The 19,872-nt window shown below is 59.6% G+C and overlaps 5 protein-coding genes across 6 annotated transcripts; 1 reads left to right on the top strand and 4 right to left on the bottom strand.

The window, feature by feature from the left end:
• Window positions 1-249: 249 nt before the first annotated feature.
• Window positions 250-3,296, bottom strand: JDV02_006147 (uncharacterized protein). 2 transcript variants are annotated; one of them, XM_047987506.1, is made up of 6 exons: window positions 2,637-3,296; window positions 2,202-2,390; window positions 2,061-2,108; window positions 1,643-1,928; window positions 785-1,527; window positions 250-675 (listed from the first exon to the last, which is right to left on the bottom strand). In XM_047987506.1, the coding sequence occupies exons 1-6, from the start codon at window positions 2,724-2,726 to the stop codon at window positions 565-567; spliced, it is 1,467 nt and encodes a 488-aa protein (XP_047843491.1). In that variant the 5' UTR covers window positions 2,727-3,296; the 3' UTR covers window positions 250-564. The 2 variants fall into 2 exon arrangements, with proteins under 2 accessions (XP_047843491.1, XP_047843492.1); XM_047987507.1 differs by lacking the exon at window positions 2,637-3,296 and having other exon boundaries at window positions 2,061-2,603.
• A 663-nt stretch (window positions 3,297-3,959) lies between these two features.
• Window positions 3,960-7,087, bottom strand: JDV02_006146 (uncharacterized protein). The gene is made up of 5 exons (XM_047987505.1): window positions 6,732-7,087; window positions 5,873-6,631; window positions 5,666-5,823; window positions 5,076-5,606; window positions 3,960-5,005 (listed from the first exon to the last, which is right to left on the bottom strand). Exons 1-5 carry the CDS (start codon window positions 6,876-6,878, stop codon window positions 4,351-4,353), a joined length of 2,250 nt encoding a protein of 749 aa, XP_047843490.1. The 5' UTR covers window positions 6,879-7,087; the 3' UTR covers window positions 3,960-4,350.
• A 365-nt stretch (window positions 7,088-7,452) lies between these two features.
• URA3 (orotidine 5'-phosphate decarboxylase) lies at window positions 7,453-9,783 on the bottom strand. Its single transcript, XM_047987504.1, has one exon. It carries the CDS (start codon window positions 8,903-8,905, stop codon window positions 7,802-7,804), a length of 1,104 nt encoding a protein of 367 aa, XP_047843489.1. The 5' UTR covers window positions 8,906-9,783; the 3' UTR covers window positions 7,453-7,801.
• Window positions 9,784-13,363: 3,580 nt separating this feature from the next.
• pis1 (CDP-diacylglycerol--inositol 3-phosphatidyltransferase) lies at window positions 13,364-15,579 on the top strand. Its single transcript, XM_047987503.1, has 3 exons — window positions 13,364-14,223; window positions 14,343-14,719; window positions 14,788-15,579. Exons 1-3 carry the CDS (start codon window positions 14,034-14,036, stop codon window positions 15,175-15,177), a joined length of 957 nt encoding a protein of 318 aa, XP_047843488.1. The 5' UTR covers window positions 13,364-14,033; the 3' UTR covers window positions 15,178-15,579.
• A 365-nt stretch (window positions 15,580-15,944) lies between these two features.
• JDV02_006143 (uncharacterized protein) lies at window positions 15,945-18,318 on the bottom strand. The gene is made up of 4 exons (XM_047987502.1): window positions 17,741-18,318; window positions 17,078-17,657; window positions 16,702-16,927; window positions 15,945-16,538 (listed from the first exon to the last, which is right to left on the bottom strand). Exons 1-4 carry the CDS (start codon window positions 18,074-18,076, stop codon window positions 16,265-16,267), a joined length of 1,416 nt encoding a protein of 471 aa, XP_047843487.1. The 5' UTR covers window positions 18,077-18,318; the 3' UTR covers window positions 15,945-16,264.
• Between the last annotated feature and the right edge of the window lie 1,554 nt (window positions 18,319-19,872).

The following is a 19,872-nucleotide window of genomic DNA, read 5'->3' as shown; positions in this document are numbered from 1 at the left end:
ACCTTGCTCAACCTCAACCCCGTTGAATCAATTAAAAAGTCTCGCGGGTTCGCAACCACAGGCCGTTGAACCGCGTAGACCAGGCCGGGCAAGGCAAGACCCTCGCCGCGTTCCCTCCGTCCGACCCCTCTGGCATCTGAAAGGCCAACCAACCAACATGAATTGTGGCATGAGGCATGGATGGGCTTTGAGTCGGCCAGGGGCCCTGCGTACGTAGGTGGACTGCAAGGCACAAACAAGAAATAAGAACCCCCCCTTGTTTTCCCATTACTTGAAGACATTATACAAAGTATGTTGGAACGAACGAGGCCTTGTCCTGTACGTATAACGACCGTCCCCGTCCGCCTTCCTCTCTTCCCCCCTCACCTTTTCCGGTTCTTGAGCTAGTTATATAGCCCCCTTTTTGCATTTTATAAGAGCCAGTCCCCCAGCTGGTCCCGCGTTGACCTCTCTCTCTCTCTCTCTCACTCTGTTCCCGAGCCCCGCCCGAGCCCGTCCGGGTCCGCCCCTTCAAGCTGTGGTACGAACCCGAGTAGTAGTCATCCGAAGTTTCTTGCTTGTGCTCTAACTGTTGGCGCGGATATGCGAGTTTCTAAACTTTGTGCCGGGCGGGTGTGCGTCCTCGGCAAACTTGCAAAACGGGTGGCAGCAGACGCCGTCTTTAATGCTCGGACACTTTTTGCAATGGCAGCCGTCGTCGTTGTTAGCCTGTCAACTCGCTCTCGAGACAGTAAAAGGGGGGGGAAAAGGGGAAGAGAAAAGAAAAACACGCATGACAACGTACGTGGTGTCCGTAGATGCAGCCCTCGAGCTCGCACTCCTGGCCGCTGGTGCAGGGGTTCTGGCGCGCCAGCACGGCGATGGCGTTGATCTCGTCGGCCGTGGGCTTGTAGTTGTGCACAAACATGCACGAGTCGCCCTTTGTGCAGGGCCCGCGCAAAAAGTGGTTGTTGCACAGCTTGTCGTGGTCCTTGCGCTTCTTGATGTTCTCGAGCGCCGCCACGCTCACCGTGATGGGCTCGTCCAGCCCCCGCGCCCCCGGGTGCCAGTCCAGCTGCTGCGGCGGCACCTGCTGGTACTGCACCTTGGCCCGCGTCACCGGGCTGAAGGCCTTGCTGGGCGCCAGGGCCACCGTGATTTGCGGCGGCGGGCTGCCGCTCGACGTGACGTTGGCGTACGACATGCTGCCGCTGCCGCTGCCGCTGCCCGGCGTCATCATCATGTTGCTCGACGCCACGCTCGTCGCCGGGCTCGCCGTCCGAGGGCCGCCGCCGCCGTTGGCCCATGCCGTGCACATACCGCTGCCGAGGCTCTCGCAGCGAAAGAGGTTCTTGCCAATGTCCATGATCTTGACCTCGGTCGACGCCAGTTCGTGCGGCACGGGCACCCCCTCCAGCACGGTGATGCACTGTCGCGTGCTCTCGTCCTCGAGAATCTCGCTCACAAACGGGGCATAGGACGAGTCGTGCGATATTCCCAGTAAAATGTGCTTGCAGTTTTGATTTTGCAGGTGCCAGCGCGTGTTATCTGTACGAGGCGGCATCCATCGAGTGTCGGAAACAAAATCAGCAAAAACAACGTCGACCGACAACAGACGCCTAGACTGTCTGTCTTGCAGCCAGCAAAGAGTGGGCATGCATACCTTTCAGCTTGCAGCTCGCGGCGCCCGGGGCGGCGCCCACATCGACAAAATCAAACGAGGCATACGCGCTCGTGAAGCCGGCGGCAAAGTCCCTGATATCGACGGAGCTTTCCAGGCCGCCGGCGCGGGCCAGCGTCCTGCCGAGCGCCCCCATGTTGGTCATGACCTTGCACACTATCTCGATGTCGTCTGCGCGGTCGCCGCACTGCTCGGTGATGGCTTCTCGGAGCGCCTTGGCGGCCTTCTTGCCGCCTTCCAAGCCCTGCCGGGTCCATTGCTCTCGGAACTGTTGAGACGGATGGTCAGAAGGGAAGAGTCTGCCTGCCTGCCTGCCTGCCTGCCTGCCTGCCTGCTTGCCTGGCGGGGGGTCTTTCGACGAACAAGCAAGGCAAAGGGGGGGTGGGGTTGCGTGACGTACAATTAAGCCGTCGCCATCAATCATGACCAGAATGTATGCATTGCGATCCTGCCATGAATCTGCTCAGCGCCCTGCATTCTTGAAGGAGGAGCCGCCACACGGAGAGAGCCCCCAACCCCCGGTGATGGGCCCGCCGCCTACCTTCAAGGACCTGTTCTCTTCTACCAGCCAGGTGGTCTGCGCCTCCTGCGTCTGCAGCTGGTGCAAGAGGTCCCGTCTCGAGTTGACCGTGTCGCTGAGGTTGAACTTGCACGTCTCCAGCTCCTCCGAGAGCTTCTTGTTCTGGAGCCGCAGACTGCTTTCGATCCGATCGCAGTACAAGAGGAGGTCCTGTCAAAAGAACCGACGCGTGAGCCAACTTTTATACTATCCCATGCGTGTAAGACTTTCATGCTTCCTGCCTGCCCCCGGTGAAGCAAACAATGGCTAGCTTGCTAGCTTGGAGATGGCCCCCCGCGAGGTCCTGAACGCCCCTCTACTACCCGCCTCGGGGGAGCCAACGCCAGCAGAGAGAGATGGATGATGGACGTGTATGTGGGGATTGGGGGGGGTAGGTGGGCGGGCGTGAGTACGGACCCGAATAAGAGTATCGCTGGTATCGTGCTGCAATTGCAGCTTATGGAATCGTTGCACAAAGTCAACAACGTTTTGTCCGAGGGCGGCCATGGTTTAACACGCGAGTCGTTTTTTGCTTCTTCTTTTCTTTTTTTATTAGTCTTTCTCGCTTTTGCCGTTGGCAATCGTTTTGGTCGCGTAATCGTGGTTTTGACGAGAGACGAAGAAGACGGGGGTGGGGAAGAAAAAAGGGGGGGGGGGGGGGGACCCTTGTTGTACGAGTAGTGGTGGTGGTGGTGGTAGTATGTAAGTATGTATGTGCGTAATGTATTTCGCAGATGCTGTTTGTTGCAGATGGGAAGAAGGGATGTCGCCGCCTCCGCCGTTGCTGCTATTGCTGCTATTGCTGGTGCTGGTGGTGGTGCCGCTGTCGTTGTTGTTCCTGTTGCCGCTGCTACGACTACTCGGCGAACCCCTGCTCACTCTGGGGAAATGAGATCTCGCGTGCTGCAGACGTAATTATCGGGGAAGAGAAACAGAGAGAGAGAAAACGAGATTTGACGGGCGGGTCGACAGGAGGGCACATCCAACATACATGGAATGACATGACACGAAAAAAAAAAGAACCCAAGGAGGAGGGAGGGTTACCCAAGAACCCTTTATTTTTTTCCTTCTTCTCTTCTCATCCTTTCTCTCTTGCTGTGCGCGCGGGCGGCCATAAATGTTTAAATAACGTGATTCACGGGTCGGCGTCATGGTTGCTTTTCTCGCTCGCCTCGCCTCGCCGCCCGCAATGGGCGCGCGTCCCGGGCGTGGCTCGTGCCAGCCCGATGCTGGTGCTGGTCCTGCTGAAGCATGGAAGTACTAATAGCGAAGCGAAGCGAAGCGCCCGGGGGGGAAGGGGAGGGGAGGGGGGTTAAGGGAAAGGCTCTTGCTACCGATATGTTACGTACGAGCCGCGAGTTTTTTTGTCAACTTTGGTGCTCCTGCTCACGTATTGCTTACCTACAAATAAGTACTAATAAAGTGCTGTACGTAGAGTATCTACGCACGTATGCACGCATCTACCTCTAGCACTTTCCCCCGTGCTGCATTGCATGTACTGTGTGCTGCATTCTGCTTCTCTGCCAGCTCTGCGTCTGCGTCTGCGTCTGCGTCTGCTCTCGCCCGACGGCGGCTCCTCCTCCTCCTCGTGGGCACACACAGCGCGCTCATGAATCTTGTCCTGTTTCGCGGATCCTCCCTGTATGAGCATGCTTCGTACTACAGTATCTATTTACCTACATAGCTACGAAAAGTATGTACGACTGTAGAACGTACGTACGTACGTAGGCGCGAGCGCTGTCCCCTCCCCCCTCCCGGCCAAACTAATAATAAACAAAGTGGTACAGTACCTAAGGCACTAAAACCCACGCACACACGCACTTGTAATCAGAGTCGTGTCACGACGCAACCAGTTGGGGCGGCCGGCTGGCCGTGGATGCACGCGCGCGCGCCCGCTCGCTCCCACGCACGCACGCACGCAGCAAACGCAACGCACATACTGTACCAAGTAAGTTAGTCTGTCACAGTCCAATCACGCGGATCCCGGCAAGCGCGCGCCTCTTCCCGCCCACCCCCTTGAATCATCAACGGTTTCACCTTATTGCACCACGCCCCATGGCCCATGGTCCCGGCTCGCAGGCCGCTTCGTCATGCCCGCTCTCCTTTACGTACGTCGTACATACATATCGATTCACGCCTCCTGCGACTGAAACTGGTTGAGAATCTGCCATACCGTGTCCTCGCCAAAGTCGCCTTCGAACTGCCACGGCAACACGACCGTGCCCAGCGACGCGTCGTCCCCGCCCTCCACCGCCAGCGGCACCGCCACCATGCCCTGCTGCGGGATCCCCGTGAGGTCGTGGTAGATAAGGTCCGACGTGGGAAACAAGGGCGCAATCGCCGCGAGGTTGTCCATCGGCGGGAGTGACCAGTCGGCTGCCGCCATCATCGCCGTCGAATCGTACCCTACCTCCTGTACCGGTGGCCCCGCACCGGCCGCGACCCGACCCGTTTCCACTGCCGGTTTGCTCGGCGGGCTGACCGACGTCGCGCTGCTTTGTCCGAGGCTTGTGGCGCCCGGCGTCTGTGAGCTGCTGCCACCCGTCGTCGTCGACGCCGCCCCCTGCCCGCCCACCGCCCTCGTAAGCTTCGCCAGGATCGCTCGTAGCACTCCCTGTGCCGACTTGGCCAAGGGGTTGCGCTCTTGCATCGCCGCGAATCGCTCAATCGCCCAGTACACCTTCTGCGTCGCGCTCTCCCGCAGCTCCGGGTGGTCGTGCGGGAATAGTATATAAATGGCCGCGATGACGACAATCGCGTCAAAGCTTCCAAAGAACAGCAGGAAGCTGCTTCGTGTCAGCCTCAAGTACTCGTCTGTGCGGCCCAGCGGGCGCGCGGGCACATGCGCGTGCTTACCTCCTCCATGCTCTGGGAGGCAGGCTCTCGAAGAATTGCCGCTGCAGCTCCAGCAAGTCCAGGCTGGCACGAAGTGCCTGGATGCGACTCTCTTTCCGATGAAAAATGTAGGGCCGATGCAACGCCATGAGACTGAACTCGTGTAGCTGCGCCACATAGAGCCGAGTTGGTTGAATCCAATGCGTGTCGACATCATTGTCCCATCTCGTGTCTGGGTTTTCCAACCGGAAGGCAGCCGGCTTCCTGTCGTTCAAGCCCATAATAACCTGGTGAAGCCTGTCGACTTTGCTAAAGTCTCTCGGGTACGGCCCTTCCCGCTCGAGATCGAGAATGTCTCGAAGCGGAAACACCAGCTCATGGAGCCAGAGCGCCCTCGTTAGGGGTGTCGGTGGGTCATCGTCCTTATTCCGCTGTATCAGCGCCGTTTTTGACTGGAAAGTCGACGCCGGTACGTCGATGGGGACCGACGGCAAGCCGTGTCTCGCATCCACGGCCCCAGGTCGGCCTAACATGACACACATATTGATATCCCTATCCGTCGTCAGCGCAGGGGCCAAGGCTGTGAGCGTCGGTTGGAGGGGGTGACGAACCACATGACCAACATCATGTACATCTTGCGCCGTCTTTGGACAAGCCACTGATTTTCTAGAATGGCCTCTGGGGTGTCATCCTTGGGCTTTGGGTCTAGGCTGTCGCGATGCATGCCAAGCTCTTGCGCGTCCCTGACCGCAACTCCGATCGTGTGCCACTGGGGTTGCGTCAGCAGATATCGTCAAGAAATGACGTGGCTTACTGACCGACTCTGTGACATTGGCGGTAAATTTCAGAAAGGAAGCTCTCAAAAACTCAGCTTGCACGGTCGTGAGTGATAGACCCTTCTTGCCAAAGAGATTGACAATCGCAGCACCAGAGTCGCTGTACTCTGACGCCAGGTCCTCGAAAGTCATGGTCCCTGCGTACTTGAGGCCCTGGAATTCCGACGGCTCGTCTTCGGATATCAGAAGCAGGGCCGTGGCAATGATTTGAAACAGCACGGCCGGAAATGCTCTCAGGTCTGGCGAGAGAGCCTCGGGTCCCTCGTTGGAGAGGACGTTGAACGGGATGCTGTGCCACTCGTCGAGTTGCTTGAAGAAGATGCCCGGATCGACGTATGAGTACTGATAATTGAACTCGTGCAGAAACAGACGAATGAGCTTGTCGACGTATGTCCTCGCGGGCAGCTGCCTGATGAGGCCCTTGTACTTTTCCCGGATGGCGAAGCTATGCTGCTTGGAGCCCCAGGAGGGAACCACCACGGGGCCATCGGCGTAGTCAGCGTCGGCCATCTCAATCTTCTTGAGGAAGCCGATTGTTGAGGTGCCGGTCTGGCCATACCCCCAGGTGGCGGCCATGGACGACAGCGGCTCGTCCGTTTTGCGGTCGCCTCGGTCATCATGGCGGCCCGGTGAGGGTTTGCGCATCTCATAGTCCCGGGCTGTGGGTGCCCCAGGGTCATAGCTGCAGGCCGACTCCCGGTTCCTGGACCGGCAGTTGGAGCAAGGCAGCTCGCGATCGCACTGCGCGACGACATTTGGTTAGAACGGGATGGCTGTTGTCATTTGCTTGCAGCAGCAGCCGCGGCAACAAGATACGAACGAAAAAAAAAAAAAAAAAAACCTTTTGCTTGCGCCTGTGACACTCGCCGCACGAGATGACGATGCGCCGTCTCTTCCTTGGTGGCCCTCGCTCAGACGGTGGGTGGTGGTCGCCCTCTCCCGAGGGGCCGTCCGTTGCGGCGCCCGGACCGCCTGGCTGACTGCCCATGCCTGTTGCGCCCACACTCCTCCCGGCGCGTCCGACGTCGATATGGCGGCAACTTGGGACGCTGCTACCGTGGCTGGGTGCCGCTGTTTGCGCGTTGAGCTGAAGAAGAAGAAGGAGTATGGAAAGGACCCTCTTTCACCAAGCGAGGTCGAGAGAGCTGCAAGGCTATGTACGAGTACGAAGTATGTATGTGCAAGGTGACGTCGGCTGCTCCTGCCGCCACCGCCGATGCTGCTGTTGCAGCTGAGGCTTGAAAGACATGGAAGGAGCTGGCTGAATTAGGGTCCGGGGTGGGGCCGGCGACGCTCCTGCTTGGCTCGCCTGGCATGACGATTGAGTGCTGGGCTGTCGTCAAACGTGGGACTAAACTCCGTGCCGCGGCGATTTAACCCCGGGTGTGTGTGTGTGTGGATGTCAGCCGTTCCAGCCGTCCCGCCAGTTCGTTGCTCCTCAGCCTTTGGGTCACGACTCGCAGGCGGCTACTACGGGGGAACTGTCGAGGCTGCCGACCACAGGAGACGGCAACCGCTCTGCCAGCCGTGATCCTCGATGGTTAACGAAGAGAAAACTGATTGCGATATTCGAAGTAATACACTTTGTAAATCCTCCACGCATGTGCGCTCCGAATTCGACCTGCTTGTAGACACGGTACGGGCCCGGCAAGAGGCATGAACGGCTTAAACGGTATAAACACACGAAGAGCTCGACAGTACCGCAGTATTGCCCTGCCATAACACCCACTTCGTCTTTACCAGAGACGGTTGATGGATTATTCACGTCGGGCTCCTCCCAGGATACACGTACTGCCATAGACTCTCCTCCCTCCACAACCACCGGCCAAGATCAAGACCAAGTCCTCGGCCTTCACAATCCGATCCAAATACCTGCCCGTACGCCTCACATTCCACATAACCCAACGCCACTCACCGCACACGCTCAGTGTACGCCTTCCAGGCTGCTGACCGATACCGCTCGGCCTCCTCCTCGGGGTCGCCAGCCCGCAGGATGCCTCGTCCGACAATGGCAATATCCGCGCCGCACACGCCGATGATCTTCTGTGGCGTGTTGTACTGCTGTCCCTTGCCGTCGCCCTGCACCGTCCCGTTCTGGTCCTCGTCCTCGGGCGGCAGTTGGCAGCCGGGCGTCATGTGGATGAACTGGTCCTCGGGTTCCGAGTTGAGACTCTCCTGCGACACGAAGCCCATGACAAAGTCCTTGTGCTCTCTCGCGGCCTCAACGCAGGCTTGCGTGTACTCCTTGTTCATGAAGTTGCCCTGGCTCGACATCTGCGCCAGGATCAGCAGCCCCCTGGTCATGGGCGCCTCGTCGATTCCGGCGAAGAGAACCTCGTCACCGCCAGCCATGCTCTTGGTCAGGCGCGGCGAGTTGGCGGGTTCGTATTGCTGCGTGACCGTGGTGACGGAGACGATGCTGCCCTTGCGCCCGTCGTCGGCCCGTTGCTTGCCCTCGTTCCTGTCTGCCTCTCCCTCTTGACTTGAGCCCGTATCGGCGTCCTCGAACTGTTCGGCAGTAGGCGTACCGACGGTGACAGAAGTCCTAACCTCGTACGGGTACCGCTCGAACCACCGGGTGGCGGCGTTGGCGAGCGAGGCGACCGACGCCTTTCCGGGGACCATGTTGACGTTGACGATGTGGGCCCACTCGATGATGCGGGCCGAGCCCCCAATGTACTGCATCTCGACCGTGTTGCCAATGTCGCCAAACTTGCGGTCTTCGAAGATGAGGAAGCCATGTTTGCGGGCGAGGGAGGCGAGCTTGGCACCCGTGCCTGTCTGGGGGTGAAAGTCCCAGCCCGATACCATGTCGTGGTGCGTCTTGAACACCACAATCGACGGCCCAATCTTGTCGGCAAAGTAGAGCAGCTCGCGTGCCGTTGTGACGTCGGCACTCAGACAAAGATTGGAGGCCTTGAGCTCCATCAACCGGAAGAGGTACGAGGTGAGAGGATGAGAGGCCGTCTCGGCCCTCGAGGCGCAAGTGGCCTTGAGCGTCGGGTGCGGAGCCATTGCGGTGGAAGTGCCGAGAGGATCTGCCCAAAGCCGGTGATGAAAAGATGGAGACGATCGCGGGTGCCGCGTCGTCTGAAGAAAGACGAGCTGCGGCCTTTGCACCGACAGATGACTCGAAGTCTGGCACGTTCAGCCACAGGTGCGCTGGCGGCGTCTCACACGTTTTAAGGCACACAGACGCTCTGACTCGTGGCGGCCGTCCAAACGTGTATAAGAGAGCAGTTGGGAGGGGGCGGCAGCAGGTGGCACGGAGGCGCCGCTATTATGAGACGGCGAGACCGGACCTAAATGAAGAGTGCCGGCCACCAGGGAGGCGTGCCACTGGCGTGAGCTGTCTCGAGCTGTTGGTCAACAGAGAGTTGGGACGGAGTCGATTTCGGCTCCTCCAAGGCCGAGAAGTTTCTCGATCCAGGAGGGATCGGAGGGCAACGTAACAGGGGGGGTGAAAGGGCCCCGGGTTGGAGGGGAACTGGCGGCAATGTCGAAGCAAGCCCTCGACGTTTGATGTGGAGTTGGCGACGGTGGTGGTAGTCGTTGTAGTAGTGAGATGAGGATGAGATGGATCAGCAGCAACACCGGGTCGGGCGCAAGTCGCCTGCCTGCATGAGCCGGTGGTCACCGCGCCGGCTTGCCAGAGGACGCGCGTGAGGGGGGGGGGCGACGAAATGAGAGGCAGTGGTCACATCAAACCACAGAGGGGCGAGAAGAAGCAATCGGGGTTTCGATGATAAAATTGGTCGAAGGATTTGTTAGACGCGCCCACTTTGTGGCGGCGGGACAAAGGGCGAAGAATTTTTGAGGTGCGGTGCGGTGTGGTGCGTATCGGTGCGGCACCTACAGGAGTAGTGGCAGTAGTCAAGGTACCTTAAAGTAGGTAGCAGCAGCAAAGTGGCAGCGGCAGCGGCAGCGCGACCGAGTCGCTCATCAGCTAATAAGGCGATAGGAGAGGCACATACGGAGTACAAGCGAGGGAGATGGGCCTAGGACCCTGCAAAAGCCGGCGGCGGTTTAGGTGGGCAGCAGGCCAGGCTGGCTGGGGATCTCTACCGTGGGAAGGGAGGGGGAGGATGGAGGGGGATGGATTGATGGTGGGGTGGGGGGAGAGGCGCATCGTGTGGCGCGCCACACTGTACCTCATCAGGCAGTGGACGTACTGCATCAAGTCAAGGACCAAGTCCCTGAGGTGAGGTGAGCCCGGACTGGAAACTCAAGTGCTGCGCTGGTGGTGTGCGTGGTCAGGTGAGGTGGCCTGCCCAAACCCCAAGCTGAGCTGTAATTACCTTAGGGGCGAAGCCCTGAGCTAGTACCTTCTGTACATCGCAAGTGTACTGGACCCATTCCCTCAATTCTGGTCTGCATCGCTGTAAGTGCTCCATTGTCATGTGCCTGCTCCAGCCGCTCGTTAACGAGGTGAGGTCTCAAGTGTCCATCCGACTTTCAGCTCTCGGGGTAGCAGCGGTAGTTACCTCCAAAGCAGAGGAGGACTCGAGGCTGTCAATCGGGTGGTGCCCCCCCCCCCCGGGGCGCGGATGCACTGTGATGTGATGGCCACCGAGATCCACCTCCGCCGCGCAGGGCAGGGGGGCACAGACAGACAGCTGCCACCAGAGCATCGATCCACCATCATCCATCTGGGCCTCAAACCTGCTGACTGGCTCAATGCCGCGGACGGCCAACCGTGTGGACCTTACCGTACCCTGCCTGCCTTGCCTGCCTGCCCATGCCGTCCATCCTGCGTCCCTCCCCTGCTCCGCGGGCGGCGGGCGAGGCTGCTGTGGAACCGCCAATCGAGTCTGCGTTGTCCTCGATCAGAAAGAGAGAGCAACAGACGAGCAGGGACGCGAAGTTGTGGACGTCTGACGCGGCGGCCAGCCCTTGTCGTCGACAAGGTGGGTGGTCAGGCAATGACTCCGGATGGTGGCGGCTGAGGTGCCTATTCGCTGAGAGTTAAAAGGGGGCGACGATGCAACGACGGAGCGGCTCGCTGCCTCTCTGCCTCGCCTTTGACGACAATCCCTGTCTAGGCTCTGCTCTGGTGCTCGATGGTTTAGACCCCGTATACTCGCAACGGTTCTGTACAATACGTTAGGAGTTGCAGAGGCCTTGTACGGAGAATGATACGGCCAGATGATCCGCCGGATGGCGCCGACTGGGTCGTGATGGCAATGCAATGGACGAATGTGCTGGCGAGAAGGCCCCCTCCCCCTCCTGATGGCGAGACAGCGGCATCATAGCTGCCGACGGGCGAGCTGAGCTGTCCCGCTCTCGACCAGGCGGCTGTATCGTTGCGCTGATCAACCCACGCCGCTCGTCAAACTACCTTGACCGGTGCCGGTGGCCCAGCCTTGCCAGTGTTCATTAAGATACGGGAGAGGATGCCATGGTGCAGTGCTGTCCCTTGAAGTCCCCTTGGGTCGCCACCTTGCCTCATTTGCCGTGGCTTTCTCCCCAAGCATCCAAGCATCCGTGTCGTGGCGTCGTGCCCACCGGGCGATGCGCTGCCAACTGCCTCGTCCTGGCAAGCCTGGTCCTGGTCCTGCTGCTGCTGCTACTACTACTACTGCAACGCAGGTCAACTACTGCACGATGTCCCGTTGGGGCTAGCAGCACGTCTTCAAGTATGCACGGTCTGACGATCACCCGGCCCTGAGAGGCGGATCCTTGGGATCCGGGGTATCGCTCGGGCGCTTCTGGTGGTGTTGGATGGATGGAAGGACGGAAGGCTTTTGGTTGGGTTGGCAGCCAGAAGGATGGAACCGGGGATGCGCTGATGATCGCGTCTTGCTTGGCTCCTGTCCACGCTGCCCGCCCTGCGGAATGTCTCCCCGCTGCACGTAACGGCTGCATCATCTCCGATGGGCAGGAAAGGTTGGGGTTGCATCGAGAGCTGCCATGGAAGCATAAGGGGATGGATGGCCCGAGGACTCGCGCCTGATCTGATATGGTGTACGTTGCACACGGAGCAGAGGCCGAGTGAGTGAGGCGGCTACTAAGTTACTCGGCGCAGTGGTACCTACCTTACCCACTACTAAATAAGGTAGCGATGGTGGTACGGCAGGCGGGCATCTCTGGCAGCTCCTCGTTCGAGACCGACGACTACTAGGTACCTAGTAATGCCTGGCTAACCACCTAACTAACGTCTTGTCGCAAAGTGGACTGCAGGTGCGCCGTCCTCCATGCTGGGATAAGGAAAGGACGTGGCAACAACAGTCACTCTGCAGGCTGCATTGCATGTAAGTCGTTTCTGCGCCCCGCAGGCCTACTAGCTGACCACTTCACCGTGTGTGGGCAAAAGCCAGCTACTAATGTATGCACGTACATATGTACGTACGTAGCTGCTATCCTCACAATGACCGCCTCCCACCCATGCTCCTCCTCTTCACCAAGTTAGTAGTAGACTGGCCCCTGAGGCACAAACACAAACGAGGGACCGCATGTCGGCAACTTCCGGCGCGCTGCCCGACGTGGGCATGCGATGCGGGCATGCTTCAACCTCTCAGGACGTTGCGGCAACCATCATCCCCCCCGGCCGGAGGCCACAACGGGCATGGATTGTACTTTGTACATACAGTAGGTAGTTGCGACACTGTAGATTTCAGGAGTCGTCCTCGCTCTGAGGTTAGTAAGGGGTTGGATAAACAGGCCTCTCGCCGCTGCGGGCAGCCGATCATCCAGCCGGATGGCGAACCGTTGGCTGTTGGCAACCCCGGAGAGCGTTGATCGAAAGGGCCACCGGCTTTACGCATCCAGTCCAACCCCACGCGTTGGGTCCCGTTGTGCTTTCTGTTGCAGTCCAGCCATTCAATGACCTCAGCCGCCGATTTTCATCCTTGGTGTGTGTTGCTTGATGAGGCCACCAACCCAAGTGTCGACCCCCTCACTTGCGTTCTGGCGTGCGTATGCAGGGTCCCTTGATCGGAGCATGGCTCCGAGGCCCGTCTCGGGGCCATGTGTTTGTCGGGGCCCGGCGGGCGCTGTGTCACTCCGTTTTGCTTGCGTTCGCATCAGGGCAAGGGCAATCCTTCTACTGTTCCAAGGTTGTGTCGCCGCCCGCAGGCATGGCGGATCACTCGCATGCTGACTTTCCATGGCATCATCCCTTACCTAAGGTACTGCCCGCTATAGTACCGTGCCATCATACACGCAGCATGCCGAGGTTGGTAGCAGTCGGGTTGTCAGCGGGCTCGTGGAAGCTGTCTGCCCCGCCAGAGCACACTGGAGAAGACCACCTAACTGGACCACTGGGCGGAAACCTCGGCCAATCACAACACATAGCGCGCTCAAAGCTACCCCCAGGTCCCGTCTGCCCCAGCACCGCGTCCGCGGGCCGCTCACCACCTCAGGCCCAAGCTGCAGCTCCTGTAGGCTTGAAGCTACCTAGGTAAGGTACTGTGCCTTTAGTAGGTTACCTTACCTTGCCCACACAAGGTAGGTACGTCAGCTGGCAGTCTTGGGGTCGCAAACATTACCCACGAATCTCTAGCCGGCCGGACGGCATGGCCGGCGCGATAAGCGGCCTCAAGCCGCGCCATTGGAGCTGGTCGGCTAGGTACCTCGCTGCCTTACCAAGACACGCCATTGACCAGGTATCGCCGGGCCAGCCGGCCGGCCGCAGCGTCCCGTCGGGTGGAGCTTTAGCACCTCTAGCAGCAGGCCGCCCTCCCATGCATGCTGTCTGGAGAAACCTAAAATCCACCCGCAGACCTTGGCCCAAATTGCCTCGACGCTTCTCCTGATCATCATCGCCTCGGGTCTTTTTCCTTCGTCCATTTTCCTCAACCGTCGAAAACGCTCACTCTCGCGTCCCGCCGCTCCTTCGCAGAATCCTTCCATCGTCACAGCTTTCGTCGGCGCGAGCTCCGCTTCCCTCACGTTCGCGCTCGCATCGCCGCGCAAGCTCCGCCAGCAGCTTTCCTTGGCTTCGCTTCCGCGCGCGCACGCGCTCGTGCATCATCGTCGTGGGACGACAAATCCCCCCTTGGCTCGGTTACGCTCCTCCCGCCGTTGCATCGCCCGCCACGACCCGCGCGCGGGCACCCCCTCCTGCGGCGCATCGACAGCGAAAGCGAACAATATACTACACAAATTTGACGAGAGACTGGATAGATAGGGTTTCGCAGCGACCATGCCAGCCCGGCAGACTCGAAGCAGCAAGGCGGCCGCCAAGGCCCGCGAAACGCCTTCATCATCGTCAGACGAGGGGACGCGCCAGTCGCCGCCCATGAATGGCAGCGCCGCCGTCGCCCACAACGCGTCGGATAAGTCGGACGCCGAGCCCAAGGAGAACATCTTCCTCTTCTGGCCCAATGTCATCGGTACGTCGAATCCCGCCGCATCCGCCGCATCCAGCATCCGCATCCTCCTGCCCGCCGGCCCGCCCCAAGTCCGCGCAAGTCCGCCCCCTACCTTGCTAACGTCGCGGCCCTCTCCGCAGGCTACTGGCGAATCGTCCTCGCCATCGCCTCCCTCTACTACATGCCGCTGCACCCGCGGACGTGCTCTCTGCTGTACAGCATCTCGTGCCTGCTGGACGCGCTCGACGGCTATGCGGCCCGCATCTTCGAACAGTCGACCCGCTTCGGCGCCGTGCTCGACATGGTCACCGACCGCTGCACCACCTCTTGCCTCCTCGTCTTCCTGTCCTCGGCCTTCCCGCGGTGGGCCATCATTTTTCAGAGCCTCATCGCCCTCGACTTCTCCAGCCACTACATGCACATGTACGCCACCCTCGTTGTGGGCGGCGCCGACTCGAGCCACAAGAACATCGACAAGAGCCAGAGTCGACTGCTGAACCTGTACTACTCGAACAAGGTGGGTGACCATGGCCTGCAACCCAGATCCCACAAACTGCGGAGGACTAATGATTCCTGCGCCTCTAGAACGTCTTATTCGTCTTCTGCGCCCTCAATGAGCTCTTCTTCATCGCCCTCTACCTACTGTCCTTCTCGTCGCCCCTCCTGTCGCCACACCTCATTAAGAGCGTCGAGGAATCGAGCGGCGGCCTCATTCAGCCCGGTGTGCCGGTCAACGCGTCGCTCTTGAGGCAGCTGTTCCCCGATCCTTTCAGCGCGGCCGCTCTCGAGATTGCCCGGGCCAACAAGATGGACTCGAACATCCCTTGGGCTCTCGCCGGACTCAGCTTCCCCGTCATGGCCATGAAGCAGTTTATCAACGTCGTGCAGCTCGTCAAGGCGAGCAGGTCACTCGCGGAAGTGGACATCAAGTCGCGTAAGGCGAAGGGCCTCCCCAGGAAGGTCAAGGCTGGGTAAACACGATACGACTGCGGGGGACAGGGCACGACGCCCCGAGCGGTTCCCCGCTTCCGCGACAGCGTGCGTTGGATCCTTCCTTGGGGATGTGCGCCAGCTGTGTGTCGTGCAGTACTTTCTGCGATCAAGGCGGACGACGTGCCGCGATGGAAGACGTGCCAGGCGGCCGACGGCCATCTATTTTACCAAACTTAGCGGGTGCCTCCTCCCCTCCGCGACGACCCCGGACTTTTTTCTTCCGGAGAGGGCACCCGACACTTTTAATGAAGGGGTCCGCCACCCCCGAGTGAGTGGTGGCAGGACGTGATGTGCGTGCATGGTTCGGCGCAAAAAGGTGGCTTACCCCCCTCGAGGGAACCCGGGGGGTGGGGGGATGTCCAGGCGGGAGGCGTGGACGATGACGGTGTATGATACTCCCATCGATCTTCTTTGTGCGCGAGGACGAGGGGGGGCCCACGCCTAATGCAGTGCAGCGCAATGCAGGGCAGGGCCGAGCAGGACAGGGCAAGCGCAGATGATGAACGGACGCCCCGGTGGGATCGAAAGAGTCCGCCTTCGGGCGAGGAATTTTTTGTGTGGTGTCTTTTATTTTGATCTTGTCTGTGATCGGAATCTATCAGCGGGTTCATGTGCCTGACGTATTTCGAAGCTCTGTCGCTTGTATAGATACTACGCAAAAGATACTTTAACGACGACTACTACTACTGTAGCGACGTGGTCTTGATTTCTGCGGGTGAGCCCTTGTGATGGAGGAGAGATGGCAAAGGCTCCCGAGAGGGGGGTATCATTGATATACTACTACTACTTAGCAACAACGGATTAACTTATTACTGACATGCTGGGCGTGCGGCCTCTACAATGCTTTGAGCCCTGGCTCATGCGTGTTTTTTTCTTCTTCCCGCTACACTTGTTCCCCCCCGTCTTCATCTCTTCCTCTCTCTGCTGCTGCTGCTGTATGCCGCGAAAAAGAACAAGAACGACAACGACGTGACGATGACACTTTGCACTCTCCTTGAATGAACGCCCAGCCAGGCGACGAGCACCCCAGGGGATGCACAAGCGCAATTCCGTTTCCCCCCTACGTCTGTCAAGACGTCGCCGTCGCGCGGTGGTGCTGGGCGCTGCCGGACGCCACGGTGACGAGGGCATCGTCTTCGCCCGCCGCGCGAGCGTGAACGCCATCGGTGGCGGCGGTGGTGGTGGGGCCGTTAGGGTCCGACGGCGAGTCGTCCATGAGGCGGGCGACCTCGGGGGGCACCTCGTCGGCGGGCTGGGCGAAGCCGTACCAGGCGACGACGCAGACGCCGAGGATGCCGGCGACGCAGCTGAAGACGAGGGCGACGATGCCACGGGTGGTGAAGCTGGATGATGACGGGGCAACAGGTCAGCGCTACGTTGAGCTTGGAGGTAACAAGAGGATAAGGAGTGAAGATGGGCAATGAGGGGTAGTGTAGAAGACGCTGGGACAGGGAGAAGAGTGTGACAGTGGCAAGACGCGCGCGGGCGCGTGTGTAATGAACGTACCCAGCAGGCAATGGATCGGGGGGCGCGTTCTGGCCGCGGAGATCAAGGAGGTCGACGGTGTTTCCGGCGGCGTTGCCGGCGGTGGGCTGGCCGGCGGCCTTGCAGACGTCCAGATGGTCCTGGGGGATCGTGATTTGCTTCTGCAGCTCGGTGGGGGCCTCGACAAAGGTCGCCATGAGGCCTGAGACGACGTGCCACTCGATGTGGCAGTGGAACAGCCAGACGCCTGCAGTTCCTCGTGTAAGCGGCTTGCATCGTGACGGTCCCGTGTGTGTGTGTGTGTGTGTGTGTGTTTTAAGTGGGTAGATGGAGGGATGGAGACATAGACGGATGTAGAGAGGTGATATAGCGCAACGGGGGAGGAGAACCAACATACCGGGATTGTCCGCCTTGAAGCGCAGTACAATGTTGCCCGTCGGGTAGATGACAAGGGTGTCGCGGCGCATGGGGGCCTTGGCAAACGTCTGGTTCTGGTCGCCGCCCTGGTCGTCGTAGGTGCCGGCGTCCTCCTCGGAGCGGTGGATGGCCTGGAAGGCGTGGCCGTGGAGGTGGAAGGGGTGGCGGCCCGTGTCCAGGTTGTTGACGACAATCTGTACGATCTCGCCCTTCTTGAGAACAAAGGGGTGGGTGAACTCGCCGTAGATGGCGGCGTTGGTGGCCATGTCGCCGGCGGAGAGCACGCTGTAGAGCGACGGCACCTTGGGCGGCTTGTAGCTGATGTTGTTGAAGAAGGCGTAGTTGGCGCCGTCGCCGAGGTTGTCCATGATGACGTCGAGCTGCACCACCTGGTCCGGCTCCGGGAGGAGCGGCATCTCGTCGTACGGCACCAGCGTCATGTCGTCAAAGGGGTCGAACTCGTCGACGAGCGCCGCGTCGGGCTTGGGCTTGGCGTCGTCGTAGACGAGCCAGCCGGTGCTGTTGTAGTTGAGCTCGGGAGGGAGCTGGTCGAATAGCGTCTGTCTTGCACATCAGCGGGGGGTCCTTGGGGGGCGCGATATATATGTGTTTATATATATATATATATATCAGGGCTGCTCACCGTGTCCATGCTGGCAACAATGGGAAAGTTGGCGCCCGTGTCGTTCTTGGTGGTGAGGAGGAAGCTGACGCGCTGGGCGGCCGAGATGTACACGCTGTCGGCCTCGGCCTTTTGCGTGTACACGCCGTCGACCTCGACAATGGTCATCTTGTGGCCCTCGAACCACAGGTACTGGCCAGCAAAGGCGCCGATGTTGATGACGCGGAAGAGGTACGTCTTGCCCGGCTCGACGGCAAACTTGAGGTTCTGCGTCTCGTTCATGAGGGCGGAGTTGGGGACGGGCTCCGCGCCCGTGGGGTTGTTCTTGCTCATGAAGATGGGGATGAGGTCTGCCATCTGGTCATGATACCAGTCCGACAGGGTCAGGACCACCTCATGGTCGACGTCCTTCTTGTACGGAAAGTCCTTGTCGTGGATGATGAGCGGGCCGCGAAGGCCGTCTGGGTACTGGGCGTGCGTGTGCGAGTGGTACCAGTACGTGCCGGGTTGATTGATCTGCTTCCATCAGACACACACGTCCTGAAGAACGTTTGGCATTGTCATGCCAGCACTCACCGTGAAGTTGTATGTCATGGACTGCCCTGGGGGAATGGCACACTGAGTGACGCCATCGGGCCCGTCCATGTGGTTGGTGCCGTTCATGTAAAGGCCGTGAAAGTGCAGCGACGTGGTCTGGTTCCCCAACTGGTTGTTGACCTTGACGACGATGCGGTCGCCCACGTCGGCCTCGATCTTGGGGATGGGCCATTGGTTGTTGACGCCGACGACGGGTCGCGGGAACGCACCGTCGGGGTTGGCCGTCACCCATGTGATGTTGAAGTCATAGTTGACCGTGGCCGCGGCAGCAACGCTCGCGACAGCGGCCAAGGCTGCCACTTTGGTGAAGACGGCCATTGCTATGTGTGCGTTGACGGTGACAACTTCAAGCAGCTGGATGGCCGAGGGAGTCTCTTGGAATAGGAGGGTGGCCGTGGGGAAGTCAAGAGATGCGCCCTTTGTCCTTGATGATCTCACCGACCTCGACAACGATGACGGGGATGCGGGCTTTGGTCCGAATCGAACACAAGTTTTTTTTTTGTATCCGAGACCAGGCGCACCGTACCGGGGGCAGATCAACTCGATGTGCTTTACCTTTGCGCGATTATCGCGGACCGTGGCTCGTAAACGGCCGGGAGTTGGTCCGGCGGTATGGCCTGAGCCGGCGAACGGCTATGGTGATAATTGGCACGGATGTGTCCGCGAACGAGGGATAGGGATTATGGAAAGTGGCAAGTTTTGGTTTCGAGACTTAATTCCCCCCCACACGCATAGCGTTGATCATTTACACGAGTGACTCAATATCAACTTGCTTGGGCGCGAGCGGGCAGAAGCGGGACCGACAGGCTGGACGAACCTTTGCAGCAACGGGAGGTTGGGGGAGGGGGGTGAAGAAAGAAAGTGGCAGCCAGCTGAGCCAGGGGGAGCTAGGAGCTGTAGTTGAAGGAATGATGTATGATTGGGTTCCTGAGGGGGCTCTGGGATAGGCATGAGTAGGCGAGCGAGTCCCCTCGTTGTCGATGTGCTCGTCTTCTCACCTGACGACAAAATCTTTGTCGTACGGACAGGTACAGCATATCCTGCAAGCTGGAGAAAGCGAACAAGGGGAAGGGGGGAAGGGCATGGACATGGGCATGGAAAGATGGCGCCGCCATGCATGGATGGACCCGACCCGCCGCATGTGGACGACCCTCTTCCCCCCCTTGGGGCTGATTGATAAACTGCCAACGAAAAAGGCTGAAGGCCCAACCGCGAAAGCATCTAGGCCCATCTGATAAGCCGACGAGTTGGCGCCACATACGAGAGAGACGAGTAAGGATAGCGGGGCTAACTATGGCGCCAACAACCGGACACACAGAGGCGTCAAGTCAAGTCAGGTTGGGAGTGGGGAGAGCCCAAGCGAGGGAATGTTGTGTTGGCACGTAACTACCAGGCCTTGCTTGACATGGACTGGAAAACTTTTTCCAACACGAGCCTGGCCTTGCGATCCCGGATGGATGGGATGGATCACTGGAAGGACGGACGTGCGGGCGGGCTCTGGCCGCGGTCACACATGATGGCCGCCCGGTTGTTGATGAGAGAAAACGTGGTGGTGG

The sequence above is a fragment of the Purpureocillium takamizusanense genome, chromosome 5, assembly GCF_022605165.1.
Source record: "Purpureocillium takamizusanense chromosome 5, complete sequence".
Lineage (NCBI taxonomy): Eukaryota > Fungi > Ascomycota > Sordariomycetes > Hypocreales > Ophiocordycipitaceae > Purpureocillium > Purpureocillium takamizusanense.
Note: the sequence above shows the minus strand (reverse complement) of the source record. Positions and strands in the feature narration are given on the sequence as shown.

Bases quoted from the DNA above. Each gene is read 5' to 3' on its own strand.
- URA3 (XM_047987504.1), bottom strand. From the start codon at position 8,905: ATGGCTCCGCACCCGACGCTCAAGGCCACTTGCGCCTCGAGGGCCGAG.
- JDV02_006146 (XM_047987505.1), bottom strand. From the start codon at position 6,878: ATGGGCAGTCAGCCAGGCGGTCCGGGCGCCGCAACGGACGGCCCCTCG. The intron at 5,607-5,665 runs GTTCGTCACCCC...GACGACGGATAG, and splicing joins TACATGATGTTGGTCATGTG to GGATATCAATATGTGTGTCA. The intron at 5,006-5,075 runs GTAAGCACGCGC...GACACGAAGCAG, and splicing joins CCTCCCAGAGCATGGAGGAG to CTTCCTGCTGTTCTTTGGAA.
- JDV02_006143 (XM_047987502.1), bottom strand. From the start codon at position 18,076: ATGGCAGACCTCATCCCCATCTTCATGAGCAAGAACAACCCCACGGGC. The intron at 17,658-17,740 runs GTGAGCAGCCCT...TGTGCAAGACAG, and splicing joins TTGTTGCCAGCATGGACACG to ACGCTATTCGACCAGCTCCC. The intron at 16,928-17,077 runs GTATGTTGGTTC...GAGGAACTGCAG, and splicing joins CTTCAAGGCGGACAATCCCG to GCGTCTGGCTGTTCCACTGC.
- JDV02_006147 (XM_047987506.1), bottom strand. From the start codon at position 2,726: ATGGCCGCCCTCGGACAAAACGTTGTTGACTTTGTGCAACGATTCCAT. The intron at 2,391-2,636 runs GTCCGTACTCAC...TTCTTTTGACAG, and splicing joins CCAGCGATACTCTTATTCGG to GACCTCCTCTTGTACTGCGA. The intron at 1,528-1,642 runs GTATGCATGCCC...CGCCTCGTACAG, and splicing joins CGCGAGCTGCAAGCTGAAAG to ATAACACGCGCTGGCACCTG.
- pis1 (XM_047987503.1), top strand. From the start codon at position 14,034: ATGCCAGCCCGGCAGACTCGAAGCAGCAAGGCGGCCGCCAAGGCCCGC. The intron at 14,224-14,342 runs GTACGTCGAATC...CCCTCTCCGCAG, and splicing joins CTTCTGGCCCAATGTCATCG to GCTACTGGCGAATCGTCCTC. The intron at 14,720-14,787 runs GTGGGTGACCAT...CTGCGCCTCTAG, and splicing joins ACCTGTACTACTCGAACAAG to AACGTCTTATTCGTCTTCTG.